Source organism: Ammospiza nelsoni, chromosome 9 (assembly GCF_027579445.1).
Source record: "Ammospiza nelsoni isolate bAmmNel1 chromosome 9, bAmmNel1.pri, whole genome shotgun sequence".
Classification (NCBI taxonomy): Eukaryota; Metazoa; Chordata; class Aves; order Passeriformes; family Passerellidae; genus Ammospiza; species Ammospiza nelsoni.
The window spans coordinates 7,028,385-7,041,850 of NC_080641.1; the positions used below are offsets into that span (position 1 = coordinate 7,028,385).

Consider the following 13,466-nt stretch of genomic DNA (forward strand, 5'->3'; position numbering starts at 1 on the left):
CTTCCTTCCTTCCTTCCTTCCTTCCTTCCTTCCTTCCTTCCTTCCTTCCTTCCTTCCTTCCTTCCTTCCTTCCTTCCTTCCTTCCTTCCTTCCTTCCTTCCTTCCTTCCTTCCTTCCTTCCTTCCTTCCTTCCTTCCTTCCTTCCTTCCTTCCTTCCTTCCTCTCCTTCCTTCCTCTCCTTCCTTTCCGAACCCTCTGAGTCCTACCAGCACAAACTGCCTGCCTTCCTTCCCCCTGAATCCTACCAGCAACCCTGACCTGCACCTGTGCAATTCCCCCTGTGACACCTTCCAGTTACAGTTTTGATACTGATCAGGCACTTCAGAGCAAGCACTTGTCTGTCCTGCCCAGACTCCATCTAGAGTTCAAGCATCCAGAAGTTGGACAATAAAGCCCAGTGCAGTCAAACACCTTTTTATTTTAAATTAGAAAGGAGTACCTTAACACAAGGAACCCCAACTACAATACAGGCACTAAACCTCCCTGTACCTCTCTGAATATTTTCTGCTTTTTTACAAAAAACAGGGCTGGGACACACACACACAACAACAGGGAGACAAAACATCAGAAGTCTGGAACAAGAGGCCTTGGCTCTCCTACTTTGTAGCTGCTCCAAGTAAGTCAAGCAGCAACAGAACAGAAAACAAACCCGTGAACTCTCATTTGCAGCACTGCAGCAACAGCCTGATTTCACTGGAGCCAGAGGGACACCTGAAACCTTCTGCCCAAATTTCAGCCATCCCCTGAGGTTAAGGCAGAATGACCTGATCACCAGTAACCAAGCAGGACAGAGTAACTCTCCCGAGGCACTTTTTAAAGCCATGCCTTGCAGACACATGCCTGCCTGGGAGCTGTCAGACTGAGCTGCTGTTCACATCCTGACCTTCACAGGAGGTTCAGCCTTCAGCACAGCCTGGCCCTAAGTGCCTCTGGCCCCAGGCACTGATCCACAGGGACCTCTGGCCACACGTGGTGCCTGAGGGGGGCTCATGAGGCCTGTGCTCATCTGAGATGGCATCTGACCATGCAGAACCCCCAGCCTTCAGCCCTGCCTTGGATGGGCTGGGTGACCTCAGGGATCCTTTCCAACCTGAGCTGCTCCTTCCATACTTCAGAGCTGCAAATCTGCTTTGTCTTTACATGTGTAAAATATGCACTGGGACCCTTCTGAGACACTGAGCTGCTCCCCTTCCCCTGTTTCTGCAGGATGAGGGCCATTACACCTCCTGGGGAAGCCACAGCACCATCTGTTCTACATCATTCACAACTTGCACAGAACTCTAAATTAAACACCACAAAATCAGCACTACTTGCAAGCATGATCACAGAGGTAATTTTTTGCTTTGATCTTGGTCTCTTACACCATTTCATTTTAAGGATTCCATTTTTTATCTCCCCATGACAGAGGCTGAGGGGACAGGGTCAAGTCAGAGCCACCAGGTGACACAGAGGAACAAATCTGTTTGCAGGAAGGGAAGCCACCAGTCACCTACCTGTGGTGCAAATTGTGCAGGAAAGGGCTGTGTCATTCTCACAGCTGCAGCTGCTGACTGGAACTGCTTCTGGTACACAATGCTGTTCATTTTATTGGACTGATTGTTAGGGCTTGTAGAACTGGCCCTAAAAGAAAGAACTCCAGTTAAAATCAACTGCTTTCATTCAGAGGATGTTTCTGCCCCTAGTTACAACTTAACTAGAAATTCAGCACTGGAGGGGGGAAGAATCAATGTCTGAATTAAAAAAGTGTGAAACTTTTTCTATATAGAAGCTCAAAAAACCTCAGAACTTCAGAATTCAAGGAGAAAGCATAATCAGAAATATTTAGGCTATGAAGAGGGTCCAGGGCACATCTGTATGAACACTGATGTCAGATTTGTGATGTTAGATGTAGTTTCCATCCCTACTATCTTATGTTCCTTTGCAGTCACTCTTTGCTCTACCATGGCAAGTTCAGGGCTTGTCCCAGCAGGCAGTGAACATGCAGCTGCTTCTACTCTGACCTGCTGTCCCCATGTTTCAAAATGCACTTGAACAGATTTCAAGAATTCACACAAAATGCTCTCCTTGTTTTATCTGGCTGAGAACGTGACCCTCCACTAAAACTTCCAAGGTGTTCAATCACCAGGAATTACAGGAAGCTTGACTGATTATCTGAGGGAAGGGCAGCAAACAGCCCTCAGAGAAAAGAGTGAAGAGAAAAAGAAGAAAGAGTGAACAGAAAAAGAAGAAAGAGTGAAGAGCCTTCTTGAGGAAACAGAGCTTGCCTTGCAGAGTGTTCTCGTGCAGAGGGTGTGGGTGATGCACTCCTGGCAAAATGAGCAGAGGGACACCAGCTAAGCTCCACACACCAGTGTTTTGTAAGCTTAAAGGAGTCTGTTTTCTTTATTAATTTCACTTGTGAGGAGCTTACAGAGCTGGCAACAACACTTACTCCTCTAACAGAACTGTTGCCACAACTGCTAAGCCTTAAAGTGTTTTTTACTTTGAACCCCACAATTCAGATAAACTCTTACAGTTTTATCCCAAACCACACCTTCCTTGCCACTTCTTGTTTCTTCACTTACCCAAACAAGTATTTTCCACCTTTTCTTTCAGAGCCATTTCCTTCTGTTTAATACAGCAGATGTGTACAGCTGACCTACTGGAATGCTGCTCATGAGCTCAGATCAAGCAGTGTCTCATTTATCAGTGGCCCCTCAGCTCATACCCTCCAGAAAAGGCTGCTCATGCATGACTAGGTACATTTTCTAGCTCTGGTTTTAAGGAATTTGGAGCTGAAGGGAGATTTACCGGAAGGGACTGGAGGTTGGGGTCGTGCTCCTGCCAGTAACTGGTGGTGTTCCAGGTTTAACATCAATGCCACCTCCAAAGGCCTTCAGGTCCATTTCTGATATCTGAAAAACACAGCAATTGACATGTTAAGTCTAATTAAAAAAATTCCATTTGCTAAGCAGCTGTTAGCTTACCTCAATGAAAAGAGGTCACTTAAGTGGAGATGAAAGCCTGACTGCAGAACAGCCTCTTATAATTAGGACAGGCCCAGCACCACAAGCACCTCTGTGTACAATTTTCCTGCCCTATCTGGCACTTGCAGCAATGGTACTGGCTTTCTAACTTGCTCCTCCTGCATAATGACAGGGGGTTTGAGAGTCATTTATCTATTTGGCCCTAAAAAAAAGAAAAAAAATATATGTTTTGGGGTTGAGATCTCCTTCTCCAAGACTCCCATCTCAGGTACCACATGAAAATATTTAGAAATAATCCTGAAAAACGCTGAGAAGAAGAATATCACCAAATAGTCCAGGTCTATAAAAATAAACAAAGCCAAAGCACAGTAAAAATGGAGCTGTCACTCATGCAAAACAATCTCCAGACTAACTGGAGCAGTGACTCTTGAATGCTATTTTGCAGATACACTCAACAGAATAAATTAGTCTTTGGGACAGTGTATTTCCACACATGGCCATGAAGCATAACAGCAACAATAAATCACTTAGAAATGAGAGGCTGTTTTAAGCTGACTTTCTTTAGCAGCAACACGATGGGAATCTCAGAGCAGGGCAGGAAAGTCATCCAAGGCCAGCAACCCACTGCAGCTCTTCCCTCATGTTTTGCTGAAATGAGCAATAATTTTCCAGTGACAACTGCAGCAACAAACATGCTGCTGCCTGCAAAATGGGCTCCTAACAACTGCCAGGCTCTAAAGATTTGGCCAGATCCCATGAAACTGGAAAACTGCACTGTGCAAAAACCACCACACACACTCTGGGGGTGAGGAGATGCAAGCTTCATCTAGGTGGTCTGAAATTCTGGTTGCCATTACTGTCCAAGACGTGGAATTAACACCCGAGATTTTTCGTATTGCAGCTTAAATTACTGGGATTGTGGGGTTATTTTATATTCACAAGCACCCTAAAATGGAGGCCAGAAGGTGCAGGGATCTCAGGTGCAGAGGTGCCTCAGTCCCCCAAGGTGGGAGGACCCTGCTGTGGCTGCCAGCCAGCTGAGCTGTGTCCATGTCCAGGGTGTCACCCAGTGCTCACCTGGAAGCGAACTGCAACTGCCGAGTGCTGCACACTATCCGAGAATCCCCGGTGCCTGTAAAGCTGGGATTCCATCTAAGACAAGAGACCTTGTGATTGGAAGCCAGCTCCACACATCCCCTCATCAGCAATTACCTCAGCAGCTTCACATAAAGGAGAGGAGAGACTGCCCCCCATGATACACGAGATTCTTGCACTGTTTTAGTGGTATTTCCTTCCTAGAGCTGTTCCTCAGTTTTCCTGAGCTGCAAGACCAGACTTTTCTTTTTCAATTACAGAAAGATCCTGTCTTGCATACAATGCTACATTCTTAATGTGCACCATGCTGTGCTGCTCAGAAGGCAGATCCCCAAGCAACAATTATAGAGTTCAATTCTTAAGGTCATGGCTGATAGAGTCCACTGAAGCCCCTGAAACTCTAAAATTCCCCATTTTGCACTGGAAACCCCTGAGCCCAAAGAGCCTGCTCTGGTTTGAGTCCAGAAGCAAAGCAACCAACTCAGGCAGGCCCAGAATCTGCCACCAGCCCTGGCAGAGTCCTGCTGCTCCCACAACATCTCAGTACTGTTTTCCACATGGCTTCTGCATGAAATCCCCTACTAGTCCACGATGTCACCACCAAACCAGGTATTCCTGCAGTGCAAATGGAGCAGCACCAAGTTAGCTACAAAACCTCAGCTAAATGCACAGAGCCAGTCACTCAGGCATTAACCCTGACTGGCTTTTTCATCTTTTAAAGCTGAGGCAGATTTTTAAGATGCAAGCAGTCAGCATGAGTTGCTGTGCTGGTTACACAAACCAAAAAGCAGCTGTGCTTCACAGGAATTTTTTCCTGCAGCTGTGGCAGTGCTGTTACCTTCCCAGTTGCAGCAATCATGCTGTGCTGAGTTCCTGCTGGGATCAATCCTCTGAAGGGCTGGGTCACCTGGGCAGGTCTGCTCAGGTTCTGAGCCTGAGCTTGTGGTGGGGTGTGCTGGAGTGGAGGCTGCAGGGACTGGGGCAGGGCTATCAGAGGCTGGGCTGTGGATCCAAAGTTGGGCAGGGAAATCTGTGATCCTGGCAAAGGTACTGTCACCTGCAGAGAGAGAGCACAACATCACCAGTAACAGACACACAAAGGCCATTATGTCACTGTCATTGCTAGCTCTAGTTCAGCTTTATCCCTTAATGAGTTCTTTATTTAACCAGAGAGCTGCAAGCAAGTAAGTGCATTTATTGCTCAGTTTGCCTTTATAATCAGCTCTAATGGCATTTGGGTCTTTGCTTTTCAGAAACAAAGGTGCATGAGATCTCCTGCCTCCAACATCATTCAACATGATTTCACTGTGTGACAGGGAAATTTAATTCAGCTCAGAAAAACAAAGGCAGTTCTGGCACAGGTAGGGACAGGACTGGCTTATTATTTGTTTACTTCAAATAATTCTAGTCAAATGACACTGGGATAAAAATTAGATTTTACTTTCCAGGAGTTCCAACAACCAGCACTTTGAGCTTAAAAACAATGACAAAAACACACAGCCTGTCCCTTGCTTGCATTTACCACTGTGCTGTGGGCTGAAACCAGCAGAGAGTGGTAGTGATAAACATGGAAATACAACAGCAGTGACCTGACTGGCAGGAGTTACTGCATGCCTTGGTCTCACAATCCACTATCTGCAAAATCATATTCTAAGGGTGACAAGGAGAATGATGAGAGATTCCCAAATGTGAAAGGCTTACAAAGATTCTGCTCTGAAGGGTGACAGATTAAAATCAGAGAGACAGCCAGAACTGAACACACTGAAAGTACCAACTCTTCTAAAAGGTCCTTCAAACTGTGCTAGATTTCCAACATCCAATCTTTTACAACTCTTCTAGATTTCTGTCTTGGCACCTTTTCCAGTGTAGGAGGTAGGCAGCTATAATAAATCAATCCATTCTCAGCTTGATTTTGGAAGTCATTTCAATTAAAAAAAATCAACCAGAAGATGGAGACCACTAGACAGTATCCTTAAATATGACAGAATAATTTAGCAGTTCTTTCACAGAAGAGTGAAAAAGCCCTCAAATCAGTGGAGTTATTTTACTGACCTGCATGATCACCTATCTGCTGATTCCTCAGTTATTTTCTGTGAGCACTCCTGGGCTCCAGCTCAGTTAGAACTGGTATTAACAATTAGGCTGCATTTAGCACCTGGACTTTGCCTCTCTCTCTCTCCACCTCTCCTGGTATCTGCTTCCATACAGGCATCATGTGCCTCAGTCAATTAGCAACAGCACTGTGCCAATGAAGTATCTGCCCACACTGAAAAATGAACTATTCAAGGGAAGGATGCCAGGGACAAATGACCAACATGACCTGAGCCTTCACTATTAACATTCCAGTTTTATTTTAGAAGAATTAGAGGCTGTCTCAGCCCTCCCCTCTGTTCCAACCCCACAGACACCACCAAGCACGACATGCTTTTAGGAAGAATACAATGCAGGAAATTTACCATGCCATAGTTTACCTGCTGCAGAGCACTGGGAGACTGTGCAGTGTTGTAGAAACTGCTCTGGCCAGGCTGCTGGACCTGCCCAGAGTAGAGGTTTGAAGCCTGAGTGAGGGTAGCTCTGGCCTAGGAAGAGAAGAGAAGAGACATCTCCCATCAGGAGCATTCAGGCAGGGCCACAGAAAGCCCAGCAAGGGAAGCTGATAAATGTGAAGGTTTCACTTTGTGATAAAGCTCTCATGTGCAGCTGGTGGAACAGCTCTTTATCACAATTAAGGAATTTAAACCCGAAGCTCTAATTAGTGACAAAAGCACAAGGAGCACTGTAATCTGGGGAACAAGCCTCAATTCAGAGATTAAGCCAATATACATTTATTAAATTAAAAGAACACTCTCCTCCAAGTGTTTGAAGTTTGCTGCCACCCAAACTGAGCAAGATGTCCTGTAGCAGGCCAGAGCAGAAGGGCTGCAGGGAGCATTTCCTACCTGCAGGATGTGTGTGTCAATGAGCTGAGAGCCCCCCAGGCCAGAAGCCTGCCCAAGCTGGTGCTCATAGAGGATGGGAATAGGCTGAGTGTTGGAGGTCTGTTGGAATGCCAGGCTGGACTGGGCCTTGGCCAGCTCCTGGTGCTGCACTGCTGGGAAGTTGTGTAAGGCTGTGCCAGACAGAACCACTGGGGATGGCTGAGACAAACCACTCTGCATGAAAGCTTGCTGGGATCTGCAAGAGATTCAAGTGGAATTCATAAAAATTCTGACACAGCTCAACAATGAACCACCAAAATGAACAGCACAGTTTATTATCTTTAAACAGAATTAATATGCTTAGCTTTACTGAACACAATTTCACCTGAGAAAGGCAGATTTTTTTCAATTTACTCTGCATACAACAAAGTAACAGCTGCTATTGAAGGCCACAGGAAAAAACAATGAGGCTTCTTACTAAAATCTTAAATCACAATTAGCTATTTTGATGTTCATGCTGCAATAATTTTTGGATAATTAACACAGAAAAAACTGCCAGTTTTTAGTTCCTGTGCTCCAAGGTGGGATGGGAAAGCCCCTGTGAGTAGCCCCACTGAGTCACTAAGGGAAATGCTTTGTTCTCTTCACTCCACAGGCCAACTTCTACTACAGCTTAAACCACTGCATGCTGACCATGGTAGCTTCCAAATGAATGTTTTGATTTCAAAAGACTTCACAGCCTTTAATTTCAACCAGCTATTCAATCCCTCTGTGAGCAGCACGGGGAAGCTGCAGTTTGTTTAAAGAAGACTGAAACCAGCACAGCAAAGCACCACACACAGGTTTAGTCCATCAGAAATATTTATCTGAACATCCCAACTAGGAACTTGGGTGAGTGGCCACCTTCAGCCTGAAGAATCAAGAGTTTTGAAGTAAGGGCTTCTCTGAAAGCTTTTGAGCTCAGGAGAGTGTTTATGTGTAAAAACACCTTTTACTTTCCCTGGTGCTGGTGTGAGCTTTGCTCTGCACCCTCCCCTCACTGCACAACACTGGAAAAACTCTTCCAGACTGGATGCAAAGGACTGGCTTCAATGGAGCCAAATTTTTTTCTCCAAGCTGTTTTTTAGCTCACTTTTAACTTTTGGTTGTAATGTTTTAAACCAGCAACCTGTGCATCTCCAAGCTTCTCCTCCTCTGCAATCTTCTATGTGGGAGAAGCACTCCCACTGTTAGAACTCCATTAATGCCATGTTTGTGTGTGATCAGATTTATTTAATCTGGACCACATGCCAGCCTGATTGTGTGTTTGCAATTAGCCAACTGTTTGCAACAGCTTTTGTCAGCTGTAGCAGGACAAGCAATGTTTGGTCCCACAAAGTCAGCCAAGCACCAAAGTCAGGATACAAATGTGGTTAATTAAACCTTCTGTGGCCTCAGCCTTCTACACTGCAACAAGCAGATTGAACTACAGCCCATGCAAACACCTCTAATTAAACTTGCAAAGCAGCTTTCTCAAAGTGGAACTAACAACATTTGTCAGAATTACCCTGCTGTGGAGCAGCTTTCCTAGGAAGGGCAAGGGAGATTTGAGAGGCTCACAGTGAAGTCTGTCTGTCTGTCTGTCAGGGCCAGTGCAGTGATACTGGTGCTACTGGTACCTTCTGCAGCAAATAAAAAAACATTCTGAAACATACCCTGCAATGAGGTCTTTACTACCTAGGAGCTCAAACTGGAATTTCACAGTGTTTCAAGACCCCAGTGTTGGTTTGATTAAAAAAAAATTTGCTGAACTAAAGGGACAGACATTTTCTGTTCTCTTACTATGACAGACTGATACTCTCAGCTCTTTAGCCTGGTTTCTAAAGATACAAATATGCATCAGTTTTTAACCCAGATTCACAACTACATCTGCACAAGGCAGACAATCTGCATACAGAGTTCTCAGACAAAAAAAAATTCGGGGAAGACAGCAAGATGAGGCAGCTATGGAGCACATATGACAAATCTGCAGGGAACCAAATTGAATAATTCTGACACTAAAACCCCAAAGAAATGTGCACATGCTACCTACCTGTAAGGTTGTAAGGAGGAACTGAACAACTCCTGGGCTTGTGAAACAGCTGGTGCTGCTCCTAAACTCAGCTGAGCTTGATGCTGTCCCTGCAGGGGTGCATAGATGGGGATGGGGATCTGCTGAACTGAAGCAGGCTGCATAAAAAACATTAAAATTAGGTTAGAAAGAAGAGAAAATGTTAAATTTGAAAAACTACAGCTGAATGTGTGTGAGGATTTGTGTAGCATTATGAAAAGTAAAATAAGAATGTCAAATCCCCAAGGCTGCATTGCTGCCCTCATGAAAATTATTTTCTAGTTGAATTTTATACATTTCCTCACAACCAACCAGCAGAAACTGAGTGAAATACTCAGATCTGCATATAAAACAACTGCTTGAGATTGCATAGGATTTTGTATGACAGAAGTTAAGTCTGCACTCACATTGCCACAGAAACACCTCCCAGGAAGAGAAACTTTGCCATGGAAGTTGAGAGAATAAACTTCCACTCACAAATACATGGGAAGCAATCAAGCAGTGCCTGCTGCACCAGAACAGACAGCAAAGGGAGGGACGTTCTCATTTTTTGCAGTCTTTATTCTCACTCTCCACTGCCTCATCAAATCATGAGTGGAACTTTGAAGGCAACAGGCAGATGGAGGGGAACAAGGTGAATGAGGAAGCCCAGATACCTGAGAAAGGCCTGGCTGGAAGCCTTGCTGCTGGGCCAGGGAAGGTGGTGCCAGCCGGGCGTGCTGGGTGTTGAACAGGTGACTGGTGTCCATGTAGAATGCTGGGATTTGAGCTGCAGTGCCTCAGGAAGAGCAACACAATTAGTACCTGATTTTAGCACCTAACTCCCAACACCATCCCCTCTAGAAAGGTTTTCATCAAGAATTAGAGATGTCAGTCCTTCCCCCTGTAACAGCTCCAGAGGGCCTGGGAGAAGGAGCAGCACTGCAGAGCTCTGGCTGCCTCAAAAGCTTTGGTACCTTTTCCAATTCACCCCCAGAATCTATCAGTCTTGCACAGGTATCACTAATCCCACACAATTTTGGAGGGATGAACAACAGATTCTGAGCAAAAAAGGCATTTGGGTGAAGGAAGGGCAAGAACATGAAACACTGCCATGTAATTTAACTGGATTGTTAACTAGATGTAGGATTTTCCTTAAAGAAAATTGTCACAACTCTCAACTACTGTAGCATTTTAAGAAAACTAAATCACTCCAGGTCTTAAACAGCAATTTACAATTCTGCAACAGAAAATTGGTACATTAAGAGACTCAAACTTACTTTATTCAACAATCTATACAGCACTACGTTTGTACTTCCTGATAAAGCAGTGCAGATTTACAGTAAGACAATTAGTGATTCTGAGTACAGAACAATCTTTATCATTCTGTCTTGACTGCAGAGCAAAATGAAAAAAAAAAAAAAAAAAAAAAGCAGATGTGTGGCTTCTCAGGCACAAACAGCATTACCTGCTGCAGACTGGGACACATAGACCTGGGGACTCTGCTGCTGCTGGGCAATGAGGGATGGCATGCAGCTCAGCTGGGAGAAGTGGCTGGCAGAAGCCAGGCTGCTTGTCTGCAGCTGCTGGGGCTTCACTTTGCAGATGTTAGGAGGGTCTGAGGTGCTTGCAGTCTTTGTACTCAGTGAAGAGGTTGTGTATGTTCCAGCTCCTAGGAGGAGAGAAGCCAGGGATGCAACAATCAAAGACATTTCAGAGCCTCCTCATTCAGAGGTGAAAGTTTTGGGGCAGCTCTGTGAGCACAGAACTGGTAAAGAACACTGAAACCTGATGCAGCTGTTTCCAGCAACACAAGAAACACATGGAGCCAGTTCTGTGGATTCACTGTGGAAGTGCTGCAACCCTGCTACACCTCCCTTCTCAGGCACAGCAGCACACAGAGGCACTGAAGGAGGCAGCTGGGTCAGTTATTCAACAAAACACTGCAACCCACAGTGGTTGTGCCTCTCATGGAGATAGACTCTAATATTCCAAGGGATGAAGACTTAACCAGATTTAGCATCTTTTGTTTGCTGCCAAGAACCAAGGTGGTAAACAACCAAGCAGTGGTTGTGAAGAGCAGCTGGACATTTGCTCTGCCTTTTGCAAATAGGTTTTGATATGAGTTCTTGAAGCTTTAACTTAAAAAGCAAGAGTACAAATAGAAGTAAGACATCAGAATTATCCTCTGCCCCAAAATCTGTGTGCTTGCCTCCATTTGGCTGAGCAAAATTAAACCAGAGACAAGAGAAGTTTACCTCCTCCTTAGGCAGAGAGAAGTTTAATGTTATTTTCAGGTGACTGAAGTGGAACAGTGAAGTCAGTTAACAGGTTATTTGGGAAGCTGCTGCTCAGATCTGACATTCCATTCCTAGCACAAACCTTTTGTTAGCTTTGCATTAAACAATTCCAAAAGGAATTGAATCCAAACATAAGCAAGGAACAACACAAGGGGACACCACTGCCTTGACATGAGTTACCTGAGAGGGATGTTGTGGGGGTAACTGAGGCCACAGGAATAGGAGGCATTGATGCACTTGAGAAAGAGCTGTAGGTGCCACTGCTTGGCCCAGTGTTGCTGCTGCTGCTGCTGCTGCCACCAGCAATGGGAGATGCTGCTGAGGTCACTGGTGAACTCTTCTCCCCCATGTTTGGGGAATTCTCCCATGCTTTGCGTGCAGACTCCATCTATTTAAAAGAAAAAAAAAAAAATGTTCTCATCTATTAGGAAGTTTCAAGCAGTCCCTGTTTCTCTTTTAACAGTTCTTTTTAGTGAAAAGGCAACTGGGGCTTCATGCCAGCCTCTTTTGGAAGTCGCTGTCATCGTGCAACTCTGTTCATGCAAAAAGCAAACAGCCTCAAGTTGGAGCTGCTCATCTGCTCCAACTGCACATGTGCACAGTTCATCATCTTACAGCCAATGCTCAGGAGAGAATTCACTCACACTAATTTGGCTTGGTTTTGTTTGACATGAAGAGCAAAGACACAGTGAGCAAAAGAAAGGGAAAACTCTCTCTAAACATTTCCATCAAGTCCTTTAATTCCAAGTTACTTGGGCCATTCAAATGAAGCAGCCCTTTGCTTTCTTGGTCCATCATCCACTCTGAGTGACCACCAAGGATACCCACTGCACACTTCAGTGAACATGAAGCAGCCAAGTTTGGATTTCCAAAGCAACTCCTGCTCAAGAAGCAGCCACAAGCTCACATAGCTTGGGTGTACTGCTTTATGTTAAAGCTAAAAAATGCTTCATGCTCCTCTGTTTCTATAATTATAAGTTTATGTCTTGCACAGCAAGGGAGATGAAACTTTAAATATTTTGGACACAGTTATCTTCCCCCAGAAGTGGAAACAACCATTGTTTTACTGCAGCCAATACAATCTAATTCTTGCTACGTTAGCCAGACAATGCAAAATCGAAATTGAAACACTTCTGAGGGTCCAATGAACAAGAAATATTAATGTTTAAACTACACTCACTAATTTAAAAGCTCAAACATGGTCCATGGACTTCTGCACAACCTTCAGGTGTCTCCAGTGGAAAGTTTAGCTAGCAGAGCTGAAACTGCTCACTATAAGTTTTTCAAGGCCAGGTGCTGCCTTTAGTGGTGGATATTAAGGGGCAAATACATCCTCACCACACAGCTGCCCTCACTGCCTGCTCCAGAGCCCCCCTAGCTCAGTCTCAAAGCCACCCTGCCCTGCTTTACATGAGTCAGGCAGAGTCTGGACAGACCAAACATGGCTCAGGTTATTTGTCTAGATGTTCAGGAATGATAAAAAAGCAGAGTAATACTGAAAGAAGTGGGTCACAGGTGATCAACACACACCCATGTGGAAAATGAGGTTCTGGATTCCTGAAGAGAATAAAGGGGGAGGAGGGAAACTTAGTTACACATTAAATCCTCTGGGGGCAAGTCACCTATTTTCATTTCTGACATCTTCCCCAGCAATCTCTCACTGTTTCCCCTCCACAACATTCTCCTCCAAACTGGCTCTGATTCTTGCACACAAGGCAAGGTTAATTCACCACTGATGTGCTGGAAATGATTCTGTTTAGGCACTGAGACAAAGTGAGTAAGAACCTGTGACTGTCAGGCTAGAGAAGGTGTAGAAGGTTCTATGTTCACTGGTTTTCAGGATGTCCTGGAGAAACTATTGATAGCAAAAGCTACACACTGCATTTTGTAACACCTAGAGCACATCCCAGAGTCCTCAAGTTTTCTTTTGGAAAGCCTCTTAGCAATATCTAACTTTTATAAACTAGACAAAAAGATGCAAAGATGCAAGAGAGATTGATACTCTAGGAATGCCTATTCAGCACCATCTCCAGACCAGATATGGAGGAATAAGAGGCTCTAAATTGAGACTAGGGACAGTGCTGTAGTTTCACTGCTCAGAGAGAGGGAGAAAGGAGAG

General features: G+C 44.8%; 1 protein-coding gene across 9 annotated transcripts in view; it reads right to left on the reverse strand.

Moving 5' to 3' along the window:
* PRRC2C (proline rich coiled-coil 2C) overlaps positions 1 to 13,466 on the reverse strand; it is a 67,976-nt gene that overhangs the window by 2,663 nt on the left and 51,847 nt on the right. For 7 of the 9 annotated variants that reach the window (XM_059478154.1, XM_059478156.1, XM_059478159.1 and 4 more), the window contains 10 exons: positions 11,528 to 11,735; positions 10,516 to 10,719; positions 9,725 to 9,837; positions 9,051 to 9,187; positions 7,001 to 7,235; positions 6,533 to 6,640; positions 4,900 to 5,118; positions 4,044 to 4,118; positions 2,791 to 2,894; positions 1,494 to 1,620 (listed from right to left, as the gene is read on the reverse strand). In XM_059478154.1, the coding sequence (XP_059334137.1) occupies positions 1,494 to 1,620; positions 2,791 to 2,894; positions 4,044 to 4,118; positions 4,900 to 5,118; positions 6,533 to 6,640; positions 7,001 to 7,235; positions 9,051 to 9,187; positions 9,725 to 9,837; positions 10,516 to 10,719; positions 11,528 to 11,735 (1,530 nt within the window). The remainder of the gene's footprint in view (positions 1 to 1,493; positions 1,621 to 2,790; positions 2,895 to 4,043; positions 4,119 to 4,899; positions 5,119 to 6,532; positions 6,641 to 7,000; positions 7,236 to 9,050; positions 9,188 to 9,724; positions 9,838 to 10,515; positions 10,720 to 11,527; positions 11,736 to 13,466) is intronic. The other 2 variants (XM_059478160.1, XM_059478155.1) reach the window with 1 other exon arrangement.